General features: G+C 36.1%; 3 protein-coding genes across 4 annotated transcripts; 1 reads left to right on the top strand and 2 right to left on the bottom strand.

The window, feature by feature from the left end:
• Positions 1-781: 781 nt before the first annotated feature.
• Positions 782-6077, bottom strand: LOC114470663 (zinc finger BED domain-containing protein 4-like). Of its 2 annotated transcripts, XM_028458984.1 has the most exons (8): positions 5793-6077; positions 5468-5699; positions 4831-5363; positions 4539-4683; positions 3098-3329; positions 2843-2983; positions 2679-2747; positions 782-2590 (listed from the first exon to the last, which is right to left on the bottom strand). In XM_028458984.1, exons 1-8 carry the CDS (start codon positions 6055-6057, stop codon positions 2228-2230), a joined length of 1980 nt encoding a protein of 659 aa, XP_028314785.1. In that variant the 5' UTR covers positions 6058-6077; the 3' UTR covers positions 782-2227. The 2 variants fall into 2 exon arrangements, with proteins under 2 accessions (XP_028314785.1, XP_028314787.1); XM_028458986.1 differs by having other exon boundaries at positions 5468-6077.
• A 2462-nt stretch (positions 6078-8539) lies between these two features.
• Positions 8540-13872, bottom strand: LOC114470665 (uncharacterized). The gene is made up of 5 exons (XM_028458988.1): positions 13607-13872; positions 13373-13528; positions 11853-11952; positions 10170-10300; positions 8540-10094 (listed from the first exon to the last, which is right to left on the bottom strand). Exons 1-5 carry the CDS (start codon positions 13658-13660, stop codon positions 9807-9809), a joined length of 729 nt encoding a protein of 242 aa, XP_028314789.1. The 5' UTR covers positions 13661-13872; the 3' UTR covers positions 8540-9806.
• Positions 13873-14161: 289 nt separating this feature from the next.
• On the top strand, positions 14162-18776 carry polr2g (RNA polymerase II subunit G). The gene is made up of 8 exons (XM_028458989.1): positions 14162-14266; positions 14480-14589; positions 15294-15453; positions 16005-16055; positions 16152-16217; positions 16396-16467; positions 17475-17508; positions 18572-18776. Exons 1-8 carry the CDS (start codon positions 14255-14257, stop codon positions 18583-18585), a joined length of 519 nt encoding a protein of 172 aa, XP_028314790.1. The 5' UTR covers positions 14162-14254; the 3' UTR covers positions 18586-18776.
• The last annotated feature ends 63 nt before the right edge of the window (positions 18777-18839 follow it).

Here is an 18839-nt window from a genome sequence, read left to right as displayed (position 1 = left end):
ATAAGAGGGCAATATTTTTTTATCATAAGACAAGAACAAATACTGGTTTGCATTTAGTCATAATATAGTTTTTATTATATTATAGTTTTGTCAATCTGACCCCAGGGATATTTGCCTCCAGAAAATGATTTTCAGAAAATTGTTGACCAAGTTTTTATGTTGTTTATTAGTTGAATACATAAATAACCCCTCGATATAAAAATAAAAAAAAACCTTGTTCTGTTCTCTAGCGCCACCATTAGTCCAAACTTTTAAATTAGAATTAGTTTTAATTGAATAGTTTTCATCCAAATCTTCTCAGATGTACTGACATTAATGACCACAAGACTATGAACAAAATTGGTTGAGATGATGTTATGACCTTCCTTGCAACTGTGAAAGAGCAGTTCCAAAACCTCACTGACTGTAAACTTTTTCCTCGAGGACATTTTCACACGCCACGTATACACAAATATTCCTCAGTCTTGTGACTTGTCTCCCCCCAATCATGATCATTTTCTGCTTAATCAATTGTACCCATCAAATTAGGAAAGGTCATAAAATACAAAGCAATAATTAACATTGATTGGAGTCAAATTGACCCCAAGGATAATAGGAGGGTTAAAATTATTATTTTTCCTCATCAATGTGTGCTATGTTAATAAAAAAAAATGAGATAACATATACAGTATATGCATGTATGTATATACAGTCAGGGTACCCCTTTAAAAACAGCATATTTTATAAAAAAAATTATATTTATAGTCTCGCTGGTATATGGGAAAAAAGACATCAGAAAACATTAATGCATAGTTACATTTTATTTTATAAAGTGAACAAAATTACAAAAATAAAATCATCATTTTGGCATGTGTAAAAGTCAGGGCACCCTGATTGTTTCAAAGTGTCAGATTCTCAGACCTTTACCAGTTCATTAGTCCTGAAGCATGTGTCAACAATTGTCATTATGGAGTACCAGCTGGTGCCAACTTCAGGGTTTCTTTAACACAGCGACTCCACAAACCTTGTGCAAACACTCAGCAACAATGGGTTCCTCTAAGAAGCAGTGTAAGACAAGAAAAGAAAAAATGAAAGTCATTGATGCCCACAATGCCGGGTAGGCCTAGAAGAAGATAGCAAAGTGTTTTGAGCTTGCAGTTTCCTCAGTGTGAGGTATAATAAAGAGATGGCAGGTGAGGGGAACTGTGCAGGTCAAGATGAGATCTGGAAGACCAAGGAAACCCTGAGAGAACAGCTCGTAGGCTGGTCAGAAAGGTAAATCAAAACCCACATTTGACTTTGAAAAACCTGCAGGAAGATTTAGCTGACTCAGGAATGGTGGTGTGCAGGTGGTGATACCTGCACAAACAAGACCTTCATGGAAGGGTCTGCAGAAGGAAACCTTACCCGTATCCTCATCATAAAATACAATGTCAAAATAATGCAGCAGAACATCTACAGAAGCCTGATGAAAAGTTCATGAAAAGAACACCATGCCAACTGTTAAATATGGTTGTTTTTTGGGGTTGTGTTGCAGCCAGCGGGACAGGAAGCATTGCTCGGGTAAAGGGAAAAATGGCGTCCATTAAATACCAGCAAATCTCAGCATCTTTTAAGAAGCTGAAAAGAAGATGGCTTCTACAACAGGATAATGATCCTAAACATACCTCAAAATCCATCATGGACTACCTCAAGAAACACAAGCTGAAGGTTTTGGAATGGCCTTCACAGCCTCCACACTTAATCAGTAAAAAGCTGTGGGTAGATCTTAAAAGAGCTGTGCATACAAGACGACCCAAGAATACTGCAGAACTGGAAGCTTTTTGCAAGGAAGAATGGGGGAAAATCCCAAATAATAGAATCCAGAGACTTGTAGTTTGGGATGGTAAATAAGAATTTAACGATTCCGATTCTATTATCGATACTGCTTATTGATTCGGTTCCTTACCGATTCTCATTGGGTGAGGGACTTAAATAATACAAATTGATTTGTTTGCTTTAATACTTATCTTAGTCTATTCAATTTCTTGCAGGGATATCAGCTCTTTTAATTCACCAGGTATAGATTGTTTTAACTAGATAATATATACAATATATGACACTTTGGCTACAATTATTTGAGAATATTCATTCCTTTTGAACTTGAACAACTTGATTCAAAACTAATTCAAACAAATAAATAACTATTTTGTAAAATTGAACATATTAAGCAAAAGTAAGTACAACTGCACTTATGAAATGTGGAATATTAAGTATTTTTGTGCAGAAAAATTAGCATGTTTGCCTTTTCAGGAAGAATGCGAGATCGTTCTAGACTTAGGGTGTCTCCAGCTGTGGAGAACACCCTTTCAGATGGTGTTGAAGATGCTTGGACACAGAGATATTTCTCAGCTAAAGCTGACATCATTGGCAATGTGTCCCTCTTCATCCACCACCAGAGGGTGGCGCTGTCTTTGGTTGGGATAGGAGGAAGGCTTCTATATAGTTGGACTTCTTGATTCACTTTTTGGATTATGGAGACAGGGGGCTTCTGCAGCACGGACAAAAGCTCACTGTCCTCTTCTTCAAAAAGTTCCTCAAGGGCTGTCTTCTTCTGCTTCATGGGTGGAGTCTGAAATAAAGGACATAACCATAAGGTTCAGTCTTAGGTTTACATTACATGCTATCTATCATCATTCAGCACAATAAGCAAAACTTACATAGTCATCTTCTTCCTCAACCTTGACCGTTTTTTCTGCCTGCCTCCGTGTCTCTCCCCACTCTGACAGCTGAAAAATAAATTCACAGTGTAAGAACAAAGTGAGAAGAAAAGTTCTCCCTACAGAAATGTCCTGCAATCAAAGTCATTTCCAAATGTGAATACCTCCTCTGCTGCAGCTGCGGGTGTGTTTGCTGCTACTGCTGCTGCACTCACTCTGTCCCAGATGTCAGTGTTGTCCACATTGGATTTGAATCTGGGGTCTAACACAGTGGCTTCCTCCAGGAATGCCTGGATATTAGCATCCTGAAGTTTACAATGGAGGACAACCAACACAAATTTAGGGAAATATGATTAAATAAGAAAACATTGTATATGATTACTTGTCACAGAATGAACATCAAATGTCAGTCACTTCACCTGGTAACAATTGGAGAGATCATTCAAAATGTTCTCCTTGATGCTCCTGGTGAATGCAGAGTCGTCTGCCTGCTTGGTGTAATGTTTGCGCAGCTTCAAAAGGATGGGCAGTATCTGGCCACAGGTCGGACTTTTTTCACTGGAGACTGCAAGTGTGGATGTATAAAGCATCCGCATCAGTAACACAAACTCCTCTGCCTTCCTTAGGTCCTGATTACTAATTTTATCCAGCCTGCAACAGAAACACAACAAAAACAAACCGTTTATTAACTGTTTCAGTGCCAGCCACTTTCAGAATTTCTTTCCCCCCTCAGTGCCAGCTGTTTTTGAGCATTTTGACTGATTTTTAAAGACCCACAGAATATTTTGTACAATCTGACATCTGACATTGTTTCTAGCTTGTTTTGTTCTTCTGTAATCAGCAGTTGAATAGAGGAAAGTTTCACACAAATCACCAGTTTGCGACAAAAAGCTGAGAAAAACATCTTTTTCTGAAAAAATCTATTAGTGACTTTGAAGCATTTTTTTTTTTGCTTTAGTGATACCTCAACATTGGTTTCCTTCTATAAAACTACAAAAACAACTCTGAGACTGGGCTTTTGATGGCAAAATGATCATTATTTTGCTATCTGGATCAGAATTGAATGGTTTGCTTCCTGTATTATAGCCTTCCTCCAAGTCTCTCCCCCCGTCAGTCTCCACACACGCAACTTCCTCCTCCTCCCAGACATGGAGTCTCACCGCTTGCCCTGATTTTTGGTTGTTTTATCTCACCACTGCCACACTCAATAGTCCACTTAGGTTCCACACATGCTCTGGTCAAGTGTGCGCTGCTGTGAGTTGCTGGGAACTTCAGCATCAACTCTCGTAGCGCCATTTTCCGTCTTGTAAACGCCTTTCCTCTTCCTCTGAGCTCTGCCCATCACAGGTGAGTTCATCTAAAGGTGCGCAGCTGCCACCTACATGTCACCTATTATTTTACTATCTGGCTCACAGTTGAATGTTTTACTTACTGTATTTATCTCACAATCGCAACCGTATCAATAATCCACTCAGGTCCACACATGTTCTGTGTTAGTATGTGGAGCTGTGAGCTGCTGGATACTTCACAATATCACTCCGTAGCACCATAATTTCCCTCATCCCTGCTTCTCCCTCCTTAGCTAATGGTAGCATCAGTGGCTAATTTCTCATCCAAAGGTGCACTGCTACCACCTTCAGGGCACAATTGGTCACTACATCACATTACAGCTCAGATATTGATGAGGGACCTCCGCCAGGATGTCTTTTAGTAATCTCCGTGAAAAACCGTAATTGACATAATATTACATCAATGACACTCAGCGTATGGATTTGAAATGACATAATATTATATCAATGGCACTGAAAGAGTTAATGGTTTTACTTTACCATGTCCAATTTTTTTCCAAACACCACTAACTTGTCTTTCTCCATAGGTTTCCTTAGACGTGGGTCTATAGCTGCAGCTTGGATGGCTGGAAATTGCTCACTGAAACGCTCAATCATCAAAAACAGAGAGTTCCATCTTGTCCTCACATCTAAAAGAAGCATGTGCTGGGGCAGCCCTGAAAGACAAACATGCACAAAAACATGCAGAGATTAGTATAAACAATATTATATTTTCATCAATTTATCATTTTAAATGATTCTAATCTGTTCATATAAATGTTAAAATGACAAACTCTGACTTTTGTACTTAAGTCTTTACTTACCGAAGAGTTGTTGCTTCTCTTTAAGGACTACTTTAGCCATGCGGGATCTCCTCATCCATACGATCACAGAACGAACCCTCGCTGTCCATTTGGAAATTGTGCTGCAGTTGTACAGCCTCTGAGCTCCAAGGTTGAGTGTGTGAGCAAAACATGGAAACTTGATAATGTCCAGCTTTTTCACAGCTACATCATCCACTGTGGCAGCCACCACCTTCTCTTTTACTCCAAACTCCTCCAGGATCCCCTCCATCTCCTCTGCCACAGCTGTCCCTGTCTGAGATTCGTACACTGCCATGGTTTTGAGGACCTTATCTTTTTTCTGACCTTCCCTGACGTAGTGTAATGTTACAGTGAGGTAATGATCTTGACTAGAACTGGTCCAACCATCAGCTGTGATAGCTGCTTTTGAGACATGTTTCAAGTCGGAGATCAGATTGCTCTTTTCAACACCATACCAAGCAGGGATCAGACGGTTTGTTAACGCGTCTCTGTTTGGGGCATGGTATTTTGAGTTGACAGTCTTTATCATCTCCCTATAGAAAACATGGGGACAATGATACATAACTACTGGTTAAAACAACATACAACTTCCATAATTCTAGCTTTCACCTGAACAGAAAACAGAAAAATAACCTACCGAAATTCAGGGGCATCTACTGTGGCCAAAGGGTGTAAACCCTTCACCACAAACCTGGTTACTGCTCTGTGACATTCGTCTATCCTCGCCTCTGTCAGTTTCATCGTCCCTGCCTTGATGAAAGGGGTTGCTAAAGGGGATGCTAACGGTGCGCGGCAGCTACCCACTGTCGCCTCTGCACCATTGTAGCCGGTCCCTGAGCTAGCATTACTCTGGCGGTCATCATCTTCATCTAAATAGATAGACAGTATTTATATGGTGAAAGGAGCTTCACTTATCGCTAGCATAAACACAATATACAGGACCTGGAGGAGTTTATCGTTACCTTCGACATGTAAAGCTGATGACGCTGAGATGTTAGCTCCGCTTCTGCTTCTCCATGGATGAGACTCACCGTCCCCAAGTAGCGTATCAAAAACCGTACATTTCCGCAAATTAATTGCATGCCGGGTTAAAAGATGTTTCAACATATTGGAAGTAGTTCCTCCCTTTGTCGAAATGTAAGCCTTGCAAGTGTTGCAAGTAGCCCCGATATAATCTTTTCGACTGAAATATAGCCATGCTTTAGATTGGTTCTGCCTTGACGCCATGTTGGAAAAGTTCTTCTTCTTCTTCTTCTTGGGTTTTATGACAGTTGGCAAACTAAAACGTTCATTACCGCCACCTACTGGATTTTAGGTGGGCCAGAATTTAAGAGGACCAAAACTTGCAAAACATAAATAATAAAATAAATAAAGTAACCCCCCCCCCCCCCCCACCAGAAATTTACCACACTCATGTAGTGAATCTCCAGGACTCAAATGACAGACAGACAGACAGACAGACAGACAGACAGACAGACAGACAGACAGATAGATATAAATAGAACAAAAGGAACCTAGAAAACGTTCAGATGTGCTCAAGTTCTTTATTGACAACATTATTTAAGGGTATTCATTGCATTGGACGATTATTATTATTATTGTATATTGCACTGCTACTGTATTATTGTTATTGCTATTCTTATAAATATCATTATATTCTCATATTATTGTATTATTATTAATATTTTATATTGTAGTTACTGGTATTCTCATTGTATTATTCTTTATTATTATTATTATTATTATTATTATTATTATTATTATTATTATTATCACTATTATATCATCTTCATTAAGCATTGTAGCCAAAAAACTGAAATATTCAAGCATGTGGGTGTGGAGATAATGCGTCGAGTGGTAAAAACAGCATTTTAAATATATTCAAGCACCAATCATAGCGACAGGTGTGACGTTTTTAAAGAATTAAACATTTTGGAAATGGGTTCAAAATTCAACAAATAATTCTACGTAGAGATTGAAAAGTACCTCTTTCTGTCGTAATGTCTATGCACCGCTGCCTCCACAGCAGTCTGTGTGGCAGCAGTATTAGAAGTGTGCCTTGTGTCATGACTAATTTAATCCTCAGGAGTGTAAAGACACACTGATCAGCTCCTCCAGACATCAGTAAAACCTTATATTGATTCACCAGTCATTTATAGAGCACATGGGGGAATGTAAAAGCATTACTTTCTCTGTTCTATTCCTCTATGCACAGCCTTTTGTATGTGGAGCAGCTAACACCATGATTTAGTTTGGTCTGGAGCCTGTTGTCTCCCTTTAGCAGTGATAGGACACATGGGGGTCATTAGTAATGCTTTAATGAGAATGTGTAACAGCGCATGAGCAGGCAGAGACCAATAATATATTATCATGGCAACAACTAGAAGAGGACAGGACCAGAGAAATGACCTTTGATTCCATCTGTTGATTCACTTTAACATGGTTTACCAATGCTGTGTGAGTGAATATCAGATGAATTCCTCTGTATGTATGCAGGAGGAAAAGGCCTGTAAGAACATTCTACAATTTAGCACTTTTATATGTTTTTATTGTATTTATTTACTTAAAAGCTCTTTACACGACTGCAACTTATTGTCATACTGGGGTCTGTATTTTGTTTGTTTTCAGCCCTTCGTGGCACTCTTTGAGTCACAGGACACTGGACCTCTGCTCCTTCTCTTGGCTCTATCAAGCTTTAGAAATTAAGGAGTGTGACGCTCTTTTTCAGCCAATCAGAGATCTTTTTACAAACAAAGTGCTCCATGAGCTGTTTTACAGATGCAATGCCAGGTGTTCATGCAGGTAAAGTCCCCAGCATGGGATTGATTTGGTGTATTTTTAATCTAATCTTACGCATTTTTGCTGTAAGTACAACTTTACAAAAACCATTGAAAAATTTTCAAAACACCTTTTTAACAGAAAATCTCAGGGGCAAAAAGAGCGGCAGTGGTACCAATGATTGATCTTCAAGCACAAACAGTGCAGTACAACAATCAATTCTTTCACAAAAAATAAAATAACAATAAATGTGAAGTAAAAAAAACTATTATTTGATGACAAAAAAAAGTCCAGCGCAAAATCCTTTCAGGCACTGGCCTCTTCCTATTGTACTTGCATGAAAATGGTTTGTTTAACTCAAGACAATGGTAAACTGTATCCTCCTACATAACATTTCTGATATGGTCTATGTAACCTGTTTGTTCTCAATAATTGTCATAAATTCCTGTAAAATCCCATGGAAATTTATTTATATATATATATATATATATATATATATATATATATATAACAAAAGAAGAAATAAGAGAAAAATAATCCAGTCAGTGAGTGTCATATCAACATCTGCCTGGTTTTGGACCTTATTGAGTACAATCACGTAGTCAAGGATGATGGTTTCATGTTGTTTTTGGATGTCCAAAAGGCATTTGATTCAGTGGAACATGCTTTTATTGTTGATACACTTAGATGTTTTGGGTTTGGTAATTCATTTCTGGATATGATCACGATGATACGCACTGACATTAACAACTGTGTCCCTCTCTGAAGGTACATACCCCAGATTCAGGGTAGAAAGAGGTATTCGACAAGAATGCTGCATCTCACCTCTGTTATTTACTGCAAAGGCAGTTATTAGCTAAAGCTGTTGAAAATTTAGATATTAAAGGATTAGATATAGACAATCACAAATGAATAAGTCAATTAGCTGATGACACGACAAGAACACATTTTATTATTGATAGATAGATTTAAGATTGTTTCCAGTGCCTCAGGTCTACATCTGAATCGATAAATGTGAATTGATAAGCATTCATAGTTGCTCTGAACCTTCAATTTGTAACATTCCCATCAAAACCATCAGGCCGGGGTGTAGACGCCTTTCCCCCATGTGTTAAAAGGTTCGAGGCTTGTATTAATGACGTATGCCACTAAGTGCAAAGACTCGTCAGCTGGCCACGCCCTAAAACTGGTTGATGAAGTGGTTCGTGACTCAAAACAAATGGGACAGCCTTACAGACTCTTAAGTGGTGCCCTTTTTTAAAGTTACGCGTGCTAAAATAAAGAGCAACTTTTCGCAACATCTAGCAACAAGGTGCATGCCAATTTTGGTGAAAGTTGGGGCATGATCAGGTGATCACATTAGCAATCAAAGGCAATGTTGGAATAATAATAGTAAATAAAAGCAAAAACACGAGGTTCCTTTGTCCCATTCTGGGACTTCAGACCCTAATATAGTAAATAAAAGCTATTACATTAACCATCCTGGCCTGCAGACCCTAATGATAATTTTCCCCCTGAAAGTCAATTACAATTATGTTTTCAATTAATAAGATGCAATTACAATTAATCAAAATTACTGAGTCTTTAATAAATGACCCAATAAAACTTAACCTTCCTCTTGTGTTAGCATCTCTTATGACAACCATGTTTTTAAATCAGCTATAAAATACACTAAAAAATATTATCTTTCATCCAATTTGTCTCTTTCTCTTGGTAGCCTTGTTAGGCTTCATAATCCATAAAAATATTGGTATTCATGTCTTCTGTGTGGGCGTCTGACTCTTTTTTCTGTCACTATACCCCTCAATCTCAATTTATCTAAAAATAATGAAATGATACTCAAGAGAACGGTAATGTAGTGGGGAAACACATTTTAAGAATTGTTAACTACATATGTGTAAGCCTTAGGACTTTAACTTGCTTCCTCAGTTTTGCGTTTTAATCAAACTGTAGTTTTAACACAATTTCCATGCAATTACAATTATAAAGTCAGTTATCTGAACTCAATCACAATTCAATTATGATTACAACAGGTTTTTTCAATTACAGTTACAGTTGCGTTAATTGTGATTCATTTCTCTATTATGCAATTACAATTATAATTGACCCCAACCCTGACACAGGCTCAGTGATTCCAGTGCAAGCACGTCACAGGTGAGAGTATCCTTTTCTCACTAACACTTTTTAATTTTTTTTAATTATTTGTCGTCCCCTGTTTTCTCCTTATGTTTGTCTCGTGGGACACGGCCCATGTTGTAAAACTCTTTGTTAGGACTCATATCTGTGAGGTGGGCGAGACGGTTGGACATGGCAAAGAAGGCAGCGATGGCAGCGATGTCCCAGGCATCCTCACGGTCAAAGCCAACCTCCTCCAGCGCTTGAAAATGCTTCTCCGTGATGGTGTCGCTACGACACACGGCCATAGCAAAGTCCAGCATGGCGCGCTCCCTCACAGTGAGGTCTGCATTCTTATAGTTTACAACAACCTGGGAGAGCACAAAGAATACCTCAATACAACTGTGTCACAAACAATAAATACACATGACACTACTTGGTATCACCTGATCAGAGAGCGTGGGTTTCTTGGAGTAAATTCGGTGCAGTGCACTGTGGGATACCACACAGTAAAGACATTTGTTGTGGATACTGGTTGCCACAACAATCAGCTCACGATCTGCTTTAGTTAAACCTCCTGGAAAGTCAATAAGAGAACAACAAGTTTAAAATGATTTAAAAAAAAACTATTACACAATGAAACGTACACAACAGTAGTTAATGTCGTCCAGGGGTCACCAACCTTTCTGTAACTGTGAGCTACTTCATAGGTATAGTTTGAAGGGCTACCAGTTTAAAAAGCACTTCTTAAATACTACATTTTTACGTTTTCACTTTACGGTAATTAGAGGTTCAGAAGGTTTCAAGTACATGCAACACTTTTTTCCTCCTAATTTATGCAACTGTTTCTTTTCCATTACATTTTATAGAAAATCCATCTTGCATTTTTACATTTATATATTATATTATATAACATACCAATAACCAGGGTCAATTCCATTTTTCATTTACAAATATGTTTCCAATTATCCATGTTCATTTACAATTCAACGAGAAATACGATAACTGACATTTTTTCCTTTTCCTTTCCATTTTTAGTTAATTTCCATGGCAATTACAATTGCAAAGTCAACTATAGCTGCAAGCGGCAATAAAGGGCCCTCGCCTTTGCCGCGCCGCCTCCAAAAACACACAAAACTACTACGATGAACAAAAAACAACAATAATACACTAAATTACTCAGAAAAATGTACAAAATTACAGAAAATTACAACAAAAGTACACAAACAGACACAAAAAGTCAAGAAAAACACAAAAAATGACTCAGCAAACCCATAGTACCAACAGAAATACACAAAATTACTCCAAAAATGCAAAATGGCAGCACAAATACACAATATGACTGCAAAAAACATATTTTACAGGAAAAACACAGAAAGACTACAAAAATGCCTCACAATGAGTAAGACAGCAACAAACACAAAATTACTATAAGAACGTTTTGTTCTTTCCTGTATTAAAGCTCAGATCGCTCATTATTCGAAATGCTGAGTCATGAATGTTGGCCCTCTGATCAAACACACATTTTTGTGGCCCTGCTGTGATAAAAGTTGCCTGCCTCTGGTCTAGTGTGAATAACTACATTATTAAAGCAGTGGTTCCCAACCTTTTTGTTGTCATGACCCCATTTTATATCACACATTTTTGGTGACTCCAGAGACCTTTTTCTTTTCTTTTTTTAATTTCATATTTGTTACTGTGTTACAAATACAGAGCAGTAAGGATTAGTGTATAAAGTAATCATATGTGCAAGCTTAGATATTTTTATAGTGCATTTTATTTGTACTAAATATAGTGAAAGCATATGATATAGTTGTTGTGGGTGGTGATTTAATTTGAAAATTTGAATTTTTAAGCTGTTTTACCTCTTCCTGCACTGTATGTCTATATCTGTGATATTGTGTATTGTTTTTTTTAATTGTGCAAAATGAATTAAAAAAATAAATAAATAAAATTTCAAAAATATATGTATTTTTAAATATTACGACAAGTTTCAGGCGAGGTTGAAAAACCCTGCATTAAAGGCAAACATAAGGACTCCATTATGATGACAATAGCTGAAAAATAAAATAAAATAAAACAAGATGACTCCATATGGATAAAAGTAATAAATTGATGAGGACACACACCTGTCTCCTTGTCCATTAACTCATTGTAGTATGTAAAGAAAGCTCTGAACTCTCCTGGTCTGTGTGAAAGAGCTTTGAAGACATTCGGTAAAAATCCTCCCTGAAAGGAAAAGAGATATGGGAAGCTGATTATAAAGTTACGCATGCTAATATAAATGGCAACTTTTTGCAACATTTAGCAACAAAACCACGTTTAAAAAAATGTGGGAATTTTTTTCTTATGTTACAGTTCAACAGATTTACAGCAATATGTAAATTGTGAAATTTGTGATATTTCTTTTGTCGTAAAAATATAATATAAATTTTAAATGTTCAATCAAAATTGAATGTTAAATCAAAATCTAAATCAAAATCATAATATCTAAATGTTAAATCTGAATGTCAAGGGAAAATATTTAGCTAATATGCAAATCCACCAGAAGTACCAAAATAAAAGCCAATTCCGGTGAATATGCATATTAGCTAAATATTTAGTTTCACCCGTGACATTAAAGGTGCAGTCTGCAACTCTTATAAAAGTGACTTTTTGTGATATTTGCTAAAGCCGTCATTATGTAAGGACAGCGTTACATGAAACTAGTAGTTTGTGTGAAAAAAAAAACAGACTCATTGAGTCCTTGCTGCTGCTCCTGCAGACTTTGGCAGATTGCCAGAATGCACCACGACCGAGCAAAAAGAACCAATCAGAGCCAGGATTGTGTTTGATGGGCTATCTGACAGCTGTTGCTCACAGTCCCATTTTCCGGGGCTGTAGCGCTGTCTTTTTTACAGTGTATGGTCTGGAGGAGTAGGAATCAGCAACTTTTCTGCTGCTTGATTTACATTCTGTTTGATTTGTAGATGTTACACTAGAACTCTGTGGTGCATGTGTTGCTCATGTGTGTGCAGCAGCCTCCGTTTGGGCTGCTGTAAGTGACACTGTGTTGTTGCTACTGCTGCTGAAGTGTGTGCATATTGAGAGAGAGAAGCACTGCAGTAATATGCTTTTAACAGAGCATGTTACATTACTGTGATGTTGCTGTCGGACTAACGTTAGCTTGTTAGCTCCTCTGAGGGAGGGACTTTGGAAAGTTTGGGAGCAGGGCAAGAGAGCAGGGGGAGAGAAGGGGAGAGAGGGATCTGAGTGTTGCGGACTGCACCTTTAAGATTTAATGTTATTCATTTATGCTATCTACAATATTGATATTAATACAAATCATGTCATTAGCCATGGAGGCTACAAATTGAATTGATTAAATTGCTCGAAATAAATACATAAATGAAAGAAAAAAAAACATTTATATTTTACATTTAACACTGACATATTTGTCCAAAAAAACCAACAACATATGAATACAATATAATACTAAAGTATTGCTGTACGTAAATCTGGTAAAAATTAAGAAATAGATATTATCACATACCTTTTTTTAACGTGGTTTGTGGTTAAATGTTGCAAATAGTTCGCAACTTTACAATCGCATAAAGAGAGATTTAGACATTTTAAACACAAATAGGCAACTTTTCTTCCCAATCCAAACCTTTTCTTCTACTTCCTCCATCACCTCCACCAGATCAGAGGGGAGATCCTGTTTCTCGGGTACCGGGTAACGACTGACTGTCTCCGGAGGATTGTTGGAGGAGCAGCTCCGCATCCCGGTCACCCCTACGGCCGCTCCACGACACCGAACGGACACCTGCACGAAGGAAGGACGGAGGTGTTAAACCACAGTATGAGACTATACCATAAAATAAACAACAGATGGAAAACCTACCAGTCGTGTGAGCGCAGAGGGACGAAACAACTTAGAGACAAGAATACACGCCATTAGTTTACTTCTTCTGTTTTTATTTTAATAAGATCCCCAGACTGTGTAGAACAAGGAAGTCAGACAAGTCGAGTCGTTATGAGATTAATAATTAAAATGTCACCATTTATATTTCCAAAACAACGCCCTCTGTCAAAGTCCGAACGTCTGTTTTATGCATAGTTTCCGTCACGTTTTAACATTTGTTTCAGTTGTGTTTGCTACTCCACCAAACCATGTAAACCCAAAATGAAACCAACCAATCATTGAGCACTATAGAGTCACGCCTGCAGTATGACCCGCCCCCTTGTAGTTTTTCTACTCGGCGCCAGGAGCAGTGTTATGGTTGCATGATGTTACCAGAGACTGACTATAATAATAATGTTAGATTTTTTTTAAAGAAATATTGGAAAAATAAGATATTCATATTAGAAAATCTATCACGTATTTTCGCTTATATTTTAAAATTGAAAGAAGATTTTTTTTAAATGACTGTTAAAATGTGAAATCCTGACCCGGACGCCATTCTATTACACACCGGAAGTGTTCTTCACGAGTAGGAAAACGCTTTGGACACAAAAATCATAATAATTTAGCAAATCTCGGGTCTATAACATGTTTTATCACGTAAGTATCAATCAGTTTTATTCACACCAGCCCCGGTTGTAGCATTCTTATTTTTCTGTGTTATTGTTTGCTGTGTTTTCAAAGTGACACCGCTGTGAGTTTGCCTCGTTTTCTCTTGAGTTTTACCGCCACCAGCAGGGTTGTGGATTTGTTATAGACAGGATGAGTAAATGTGTGTAACGTTGTTTATGTGGTGTTATAATGTGATTACAGATTTCTTTGGAGCATGAAATCCTTCTACATCCGAGATATTTTGGTCCGAATCTCCTTAATACAGTGAAGCAGAAACTCTTCACTGAGGTGGAGGGAACCTGCACTGGAAAGTCAGTGGCTTTATGTGAAATAAATTATGGTTTCTTATACGTCTGAGTGCGTATTTGTGTTCTAAAGTGACAAATTGTGAAATGAAAAATGATGGTTATTTGTACCACTGTAAACGGGGTTGGGGTCAATTACATTTTTCAATCACAATTACTTCTTCTATTATCCATGTTCACAATCACAACTCATTTTTGATTATGATGACTGACGTTTTTTTTTTTTTCCAATTTAAATTTCCCCATAAAGTAAATTACAATTACATTCACAATTACTAATGTTTAATTACACTTACTGAGCCTTTACTAAATAATCCTATGAATTGTAACCTTCCTCTTCCTGTTATTCTTCTGTTAGCATCTCTTATGATAATGGGTTAGTTTTCACCCATGTCTTAAATCAGCTGTATAATACACTAAAAAATATTATCTATCATCTAATTTCTTTCTCATCACTTAGTTGCTCTGTTAGGCTTCCTAATCAATGAAAATATTGGTAACCATATTTTTGATGTGGGCGTTTAAGCCTTTTTTCTGTCAGTATAGCTGGAGATTTCTTTTTCTTTCTTTTTTTTAATGTTAAAATGATCCTGAAGAGAACTGACAGATAGTGAGAATAGTTGAACAGTTTAACATTGTCATACAGTATATTGATAATAGCATGTAATAATTAAAAGTATTATTATTATTTTTTTGTTTCTTTCACTCAGGTATGGCTTCGTCATAGCAGTCACCACCATTGATAACATTGGGGCAGGGATGATCCAGCCTGGCAGAGGTTTTGTTCTCTATCCAGTCAAATACAAAGCCATCGTGTTCCGCCCATTCAAAGGAGAGGTGGTGGATGCTGTGGTCACTCAGGTGAACAAGGTAACGCACTCTACACCTTATCTGTATATGTTTGTTGATAAATCCTCACTATTATCTTTATTCTTATACTATAAAATCTCAAAAGAACAATTTATGCTAAACAAAGAAAGAAAAGAAAATGTGCATAATTAAGTAAAACATTGTTAATTAAATGAGGATACAAATACAAGAAAACGCATTACAGCAGTGTTTTTCAACCTTAGGTTCGTGACCCCATGTGGGGTCGCCTGGAATTCAAATGAGGTCACCTGAAATCTAGTAATCAATGTAAAAAAAAATACTAATTAAAAACGTTTTGATTTTTATTCTTTCTCAAATTATAACACCACAGGGCGATTATCTCTCAAGGTCCCAATCTCTTTACATTTTTTTAAATCGCAAAATACCTTCAACATTTTTGAAATGTTACAAATGTTTTTATTCATCCCCAGTAATGGAAATTGATTTTTTTTATAACACATGCACCAAACTGAACCTTTAAGAGAGCTAACATGTAGATTTGAACAAAGTGCTTTGTCATGACTAAGATTATGCTTTTTGTCTGTTTTTAGGTTGGATTATTTACAGAAATTGGTCCCATGTCTTGCTTTATCTCTCGTCATGTGAGTCTCCTCAGCACGATTTCACTCATTTTTAAACCATTTTTAATTATAATGGGTTTGTTTTCACATATATTGATTTTAATAAATTTTTTGCAGTCCATTCCTTCAGAAATGGAGTTTGATCCCAATTCTAATCCACCCTGTTACAAGACCGTTGACGAGGTACAGATGTGACTTTTTTCCGTTTCTTTGTTTGTACTTCTGTTTTTTTAACATGTGTAAAAATATATATATTTTTACACTAATATTCAGTATTGAATTATAAATATAAAAGAGCAAAACAGAAATGTACATTTACATTTACTTTTAAGGGTTTTCATGTTTCTGCTGTTTTTTAAAGGACATTGTGATTCAGCAAGATGATGAAATTCGACTGAAGATTGTTGGAACCAGAGTGGACAAGAATGACATTGTAAGTGTTTGTTGCTCAAATTGGATCATGGTTTTCTGTGTACACTGCTCCAAAAAGTAAAGGAAACATGTAAAGCTGCTAGCTTCAATAAATGGAAGATAATTTACTCACAAACAAATGTAAAAGGTTTCAATTGAGGAAGAATTGTCTCCACTGTAAACTATGGGTCTGTTGGAAAAGTTTTGCACATTGCATTGTGGGATATGGAGTCCCACAGAGGGATGCAAAGAAGTGTATTTGATCGTTCCCGCTAGTCCAACATGAAATACCTCAGGGTTGTCAGTGTCACAATAATAACATTTTCAACTCGATACCAATACTCAGGAAAATATTTTGTACTCGATATTATTTTTTAAAATCAAGGAATTAAAAAAAAAAAAAAAAATTAATAGGAATATTTTTAATAACAAGAAAAATGCAAAAATCTTCCATTACAACATGAAATAATGAACAGAACTACAGCTTAAATAACAATATTAAAGATTTGTGCAAAAGAAGTTTCAGGTAATCTGAGGTAGTGCAAAAATAAATTAATTAAAGATAAAGGACAACCATTAAAACAATATTTAAAGATAGTGTTGTGCAAGACATCTGAATATTAGGTAGGAGAGGTGTGTACGGTACACTGCTGCTGTGTGTGTGAAGAGAGAGAGAGAGAGGGTAAGGGTTGTTTATCATCATTTTTAAACGTAATATTTTATTTATTGAGATGTTGGATGTAATTATAAGCATTTTTATTTAATTTTTTTTGCGGGGGGGGTTAATTTAAATGTTTTCAAAAATAAAACATTCATAGCTCTTGCAATAAGATTACACTGCATGTAGTGCTGACTTCTGACAACATGCAGACATGGTAAAAATGAGCGAGTGATGGAGGATGTGTTGTTTAAGTGTTGACTTTATTTTTTGGAGCATTGTAGTAAAATCTAAACATTTGTCAGTAAGTGTGTAGCGTTCTGCAAAATTACTTTCCATAGATTACTAATCCAGCATTTTCCTTTCTTTAGTTTGCCATTGGATCTCTCATGGATGATTACCTTGGTAAGTAGTAAACCACAGGTGACACACACACACACACATATATATATATATATATATATATATATATATATATATATATATATATATATATATATATATATATATATATATATATATATATATATTAGGGATGTAACGAATAATCGTAAGGCAGTTAAAAATCGATTAATAGGTACCACGGTTCACATCGATGCTCTGAAAATTGAATCGCAGTACTGTTTTTTAAACAGCATATATATTAATCCTTCCAGAAGCGGACGTGACAGGCGGAATCTGCTACTATTTTTTTTCTGGCCGCCATTTACTGTTAAACATGCTCATAAATTATTCTTTACTCCTTTAGCACCAAAAGAATATCTGTAATATTACGTGAATATCTGTAAAAGTCACATTTTTCTATTAGCTCTGTCTGCTAGAATAGCTTCTCTTCTTCACTGGTGGAATATCTGCATGCCAACCGACTACTGGGTTACCAGCGCCCTCTGCTGGTCTAAACAAATATTTGACGTAAATACAGTAAAATCACTGTTTTTTGTTTTTTTTTAAAGTTTAATTGTTAAGGCACAAAATACATTTTCAGTTGCACTTTTAAAAAGAAAAATAACTATTATGCAGTTTTGAATTGTTTACTATAGAACCAGAAGTTAAATAAATATGTTTCTTCTTCATTTGTATTATTCCTTTATTTATTTCATTCAAGATTTATTTTTAGTTAAATTGCATTGTTTTGAATAGTTTATCGAGGGATTCTTTTGACAATGAAAAATAAAAGGAAAATAGTATAGTATTTTCCCCAAAAAAATAAAGGAATATTTTTTAGTCATTTGTCAACATTCCCATTTTGTAAAATAAATCGTGAGAAAATCGTATCGTGAACCCAGTATCGTGAATCGAATCGTATCGGGAGTTGAGTGAATCGTTACATCCCTAATATATATATATATATATATATATATATATATGATTTTAGATATTATTGGTATTTTTAAATCCATAATTTTTATTTATTTCTTTTTTCATTTAAATGATAGCAAATTAAAATATTTCTCTCTTGTTTTTTCAGGTCTTGTCAGCTGATTTGTATTGGAGGTGCTCAGTTCATGCAAACGATTTGTATTTTGTTTTGTTATTTTAAGAGTAAATGATGTTACTAAACAAATCAGAATTGGGGTGCAAACAATTAAAAAAAAAAATTCAGTCTAAATGAACCAGCAACTTCATACTTTGTCTCTGTTTTGTATGAGAAATTTAATAAATATGTACTGTTACGTCTCTGTCTCTTTTCTTATTTTCGGGGTTAATGAATTTAATTTAAATTCAAATTAATTAAA

The sequence above is a fragment of the Gouania willdenowi genome, chromosome 10 (assembly GCF_900634775.1).
Source record: "Gouania willdenowi chromosome 10, fGouWil2.1, whole genome shotgun sequence".
Classification (NCBI taxonomy): Eukaryota; Metazoa; Chordata; class Actinopteri; order Blenniiformes; family Gobiesocidae; genus Gouania; species Gouania willdenowi.
The sequence above is the reverse complement of the archived record's forward strand: the minus strand, read 5'-3'. Positions and strand labels throughout refer to the sequence as shown.

Coding starts and splice junctions, on each gene's coding strand:
- polr2g (XM_028458989.1), top strand. Junction 14,590..15,293: donor GAGGGAACCTGCACTGGAAA/GTCAGTGGCTTT, acceptor TCTTTCACTCAG/GTATGGCTTCGTCATAGCAG. Junction 16,218..16,395: donor GTTACAAGACCGTTGACGAG/GTACAGATGTGA, acceptor TGTTTTTTAAAG/GACATTGTGATTCAGCAAGA.
- LOC114470665 (XM_028458988.1), bottom strand. CDS start 13,660: ATGGCGTGTATTCTTGTCTCTAAGTTGTTTCGTCCCTCTGCGCTCACA. Junction 13,529..13,606: donor CCTCTGCGCTCACACGACTG/GTAGGTTTTCCA, acceptor TCCTTCGTGCAG/GTGTCCGTTCGGTGTCGTGG. Junction 10,095..10,169: donor AACCCACGCTCTCTGATCAG/GTGATACCAAGT, acceptor GTGCTCTCCCAG/GTTGTTGTAAACTATAAGAA.
- LOC114470663 (XM_028458984.1), bottom strand. CDS start 6,057: ATGGCGTCAAGGCAGAACCAATCTAAAGCATGGCTATATTTCAGTCGA. Junction 2,984..3,097: donor ATCTCTCCAATTGTTACCAG/GTGAAGTGACTG, acceptor TGTAAACTTCAG/GATGCTAATATCCAGGCATT. Junction 2,591..2,678: donor TTGAGGAAGAAGATGACTAT/GTAAGTTTTGCT, acceptor CCTTTATTTCAG/ACTCCACCCATGAAGCAGAA.